This window comes from Brienomyrus brachyistius, unplaced genomic scaffold (genome assembly GCF_023856365.1).
Source record: "Brienomyrus brachyistius isolate T26 unplaced genomic scaffold, BBRACH_0.4 scaffold216, whole genome shotgun sequence".
Lineage (NCBI taxonomy): Eukaryota > Metazoa > Chordata > Actinopteri > Osteoglossiformes > Mormyridae > Brienomyrus > Brienomyrus brachyistius.
This window is the reverse complement of record NW_026042491.1, coordinates 84,962-89,188: the sequence shown is the minus strand read 5'-3', so window position 1 is coordinate 89,188 and position 4,227 is coordinate 84,962. Positions and strand designations below refer to the sequence as shown.

The following is a 4,227-nucleotide window of genomic DNA, read 5'->3' as shown; positions in this document are numbered from 1 at the left end:
GGCTGCACCCACTGACTCATTAAGGGCAAGGCTGACAGGTACCTCAGGCGATCATTACAACTTTTGAGCAGGACCTCGTCTAGGGTGAGTTCTGAGAACGGCCCTAGCTTGGACTCTCACTAGGGTGGGTGATACCTGAAGGCTATTTTGCCAGCCTTGGTCGAGTCAGGTCTCAGGTAGTGCAGCCGATAAGCTGAGCCCCACCTGGGTTGTCTCAGTTGTGCATACAGAACACCCCCTTCCAAGTTGACATTGCTGGGGATCAGGGGAGTGGGAGCCGGACTCAGGCCTGCTTGGCTGGGATTGAGCTTGTGGGACGTGCCCCGTTCAGGAGGGACACCTGACAGCGTTCAAACCTCTCCACCTGCATCACTAGCTTAACACCGCAACAATTCGGATAGGGACAAGTAAAGCAGAACCTGCTAGTGGTCCCCCTTCTGGTCAAAGCGGAGTTGTTCAACAGAGCCCAACCCAGGGGTAATCTGATCTGCAACAGCAAGCTAAGTTTGAATGCAGTCCCATTGCTTTTGAAGCTCTTGCTTCCCACTTTCTATTCCCAACTTCTCCTGTCATCTTCTGACACTGTCAGTAGTCACAGACCGACAATTTCCTGGATAAGGTTTTACCTTTTACCCCTGACTAGGGCATCTCTTAAAGCCCTAGAGTAACTCACACTGTTCTAACCTGCAACAACTTCTCCCAGGGAGCAATGTTTGTTTGTTTATTTTGTCGTGGGTAACTATTCCCGTGGTTCACTACACCCTTCCAGTTACCCAGTGACAGGCCCCAGTTCTACTTAATTTTATTTTGTTGGTTTTATTTGTTCACCCAGATTTAGGTGTCAGGTCACCCACCTAGACAACCCCCAGTCTGAGTGTAACAGATTTCTGCGGCCACCCTGCAGTTGACCGAGTCACAATGATCCACATGGAAAGCCCCCTCAACCAGTGGAAAGATTTGGGTACCTGGCCTGATGTTGTGACTTCCGACTTCCTGCCCAGTCATGCCGATCTCATACGGTCCAAAGCAGCTGACCAAATTGAGGACGACATCGCTGAACTAATGGCCATGCCACCCACTCAGAAATGCGGGAGTAAAAGGCTAACCAAAGTACTCGGCTCCCTCACACACAAACTTCTAGCCAGGCTGAAGATAAATGAAAAGGAAACTTCCTGTCTCCAGCAAAGGGTGCAAGCACTCCAACAGCAGGAGAGAGACACCCAACAACTTCTGGCTGAGACACAGAGAGATGCAGTTCAGGCCCAACATCGCATTAAGGACTTGGAGCAAGAACTCCAACAAAAAAGGTCCCCGCCTCATGAGGAAGAGGAGACAGAAGAAGGTAAGAGGCCTCAAACAAGCAAAAAGCTTCAACAGGCCTTGGAAGAGCTCAGAGCTGAAGCCGACCGGCGAGAACAGCAAGCCCGAGCCACTAGGGAAAACCTCGAAGACAAGCTGGACCAGGCCGACACCCTGCTGGATAGAGCCCACACGGAACTCAAGAATAAGGAGGGTCGGGTCCAGGCCTTGGAAAACCATCTGGCTGAGGCACAGAGAGATGCAGTTCAGGCCCAACATCGCATTAAGAACTTGGAGCAAGAGCTCCAACAAAAAAAGTCCCCGCCTCATGAGGAAGAGGAGACAGAAGAAGGTAAGAAGCTTCAAACAAGCAAAAAGCTTCAACGGGCCTTGGAAGAGCTCAGAGCTGAAGCTGACCGGCGAGAACAGCAAGCCCGAGCCACTAGAGAAAACCTTGAAGACAGACTGGACCAGGCCGACACCCTGCTGGACAGAGCCCACACAGAGCTCAAGAATAAGGAGGGTCGGATTCAGGCCCTGGAAAACCATCTGGCTGAGGCACAGAGACGCCTACAGAAGCTGAATCACCAACTTATCAGCTCCCAGGAACAGCTCATCGATGCCAGAATGAAACATCAGGCCGACGCAGACGAGATTGACCGGGTGAGACGGGAACTGAAACAAGCGTATGAGGTAAAGTTGGAACTTGAGACACCCGATGAATCGGAGGCGGAACCAACATCCTCTCCAGCAGTGCGGTATATTCCAAGGCACTCGGGGGTCCCCCCTCGGGATGAGGTAACTCCTTGCCCCTCACTAGACCTTGAGGATCCAAGAACTCGGAAGGTCTCTCCCAGGGAAGACACCCCAGATGGACCAGGCCTACCCAAGCGAACTCCACACCAGCACCGGGTTACCACGAAGGAGCTTGACAAAGTAGCCCGGAATATCAACACGTTTATCCCGAACCCCAGAGGAGGCCATGACATTCATGCCTACCTCCAAGACATTGACTTTCACCTCCAAAGACTGGACAGGGTGACCAATGAGGACAGAGTCTACCTCATCAGGATCACGTCTAGCCTGGAGGTCCGCAGCTTCTTGGACCGACAACCCAGTCGAATCAGGGCCGATGCCATACTGCTGCACGAAGCACTGACTCGGGAGTTCGCTGATCCCGAGTCGGAACAAGGTATCGCCGTCGCCTTAGATGTCAAACAGAACAGACAAGAAGCCCCCCAAGCCTACTACAATCGACTTCGTCGGGCATATTTTGGGTCCAGGAATGAGCCCGGCATGGAAGAAGATGCAAACTTCAAGGCTCTCTTCCTTCGGAATCTCCACCCAACCATTACCCACTATTTGGGGCTCATGGCTTGTCCCCACACCATGACAAGTCAACAACTACGAGACCTTGCAATCAAGGCATACCACAAACAAAGAGCAGCAGCCGAGAAAGCAACTAAAGCGACGGCAGTGCTAAATCTTGGCATTACAGACTCCAACCTGGCATTGGAAGGTGGCCACCCTCATCCGCAACCACCAATCCATGACCGAGGTTGGACAGCAGCAAGCCACAGTGAGCGTTACCCTGGTCCGCCTCCACAGCAGTTGAAGACCCGGCCAGACCGGTGGGAGGCACAGCGCTCTCTTAACCAAGGGAAACCAAGACCCACAGAGCCTTGGAATAAGCGGGGAGATCGGCTAGGAAGCCAGTTCTCTAATCCAAGCTCTCCACTAAGTTCCCGACGGAATCAACCGCGGAACTGGAAAGACAGGAGGAAAAGTTATGAACCAGACTCGAAGCCTGGACAAACCACGGAAAAAGATGAGTGGGTTCTACTCCAGTTGCTGCGTGATTTCTTTGCTCAGCATCCCCTCAAGGGTCAAGAGGACTTTCGGAAGAAAGATCCAAAATGACTAGGACTGAAGCACAAAACACGCACGACCCCACAATCCTCACCAGAACCCAAACCAGACAATGCCCCCAGACTCCCTTGGATGTCAGCCCTAAGTAACACTCAACAGCCATCAGCTTTCCCTACCAGAGATATTGGAACAACTGAAGACGTCCCACCTCAACTAGTTAAAGCTGCCGACTCAAGCCTGGTAAGAGCACCTGATGTTGCCGTCACCAACACAGAGCTCGATCAAGAGGATGAGCCCCCACCAGCACCTGACAACGCTGTCCTAGTTGTGTGCCGTGACTCAGAAGAGCACCACCCCTACTGTGGTGATGCCGCACCAATTCCTGGCCAGGCCCTTGTGCCACAGCTCCTGGGAGATCTGGTGGAAAGGGGGGTAGCCAAGAAATTCTACCTCTCCATCACCCTGGAAGATGTTCTCACCCTGGAGGCCCTCATCGACACTGCAGCAGACATCACCCTCATGTCAGCCAGTCTTTTCTGCCAGGTGCAGCACCTATCCGCCCAGAAGAACAAAACCCTCCAACCGAGGAAATGCTCTTTGGACGTGCAGGCGTATTCATCAGTGGGCACCAGGATGGATCACATGATACCCCTCAATTGGTCCATTGGTCCCATGAATGTAATGCACCCAGTATACATTTCCCAACTTGAGTCCATTCCTCTCCTCATTGGGAAAGATTTGCTGAACCGGTTCGAGCCGATGTTAGACTTCCAATGTCTGAAAATTTGGGCTCAAGTTATAGAACCACTGCCACTGTGGAAACCTGAAGCAGCCACACAGGAATGTCAAACCCTGGCTGCATCCTCAGACCTCACTCCACACCATGGAGAGTACCCAGCTGGAGATCAGAATCGTGACACGAGAGACCCATGCCAGCACCATGACTCCTTCCTGTGTAGGCTGGACCCTACCTCAGGATTCTTCAGCCCCAAGATCAGGAAAGGCATATGGCTCCAAGGCATGGAAGTCACAGATGTGGTAATGACCATGGGGGTAGAA

General features: G+C 52.4%; 1 protein-coding gene across 1 annotated transcript; it reads left to right on the top strand.

Annotated features, from left to right (window-relative positions):
* Positions 1-918: 918 nt before the first annotated feature.
* On the top strand, positions 919-3,224 carry LOC125728241 (myosin-11-like). The gene has a single exon (XM_049005288.1). The coding sequence runs from the start codon at positions 919-921 to the stop codon at positions 3,217-3,219; it is 2,301 nt and encodes a 766-aa protein (XP_048861245.1). The 3' UTR covers positions 3,220-3,224.
* The last annotated feature ends 1,003 nt before the right edge of the window (positions 3,225-4,227 follow it).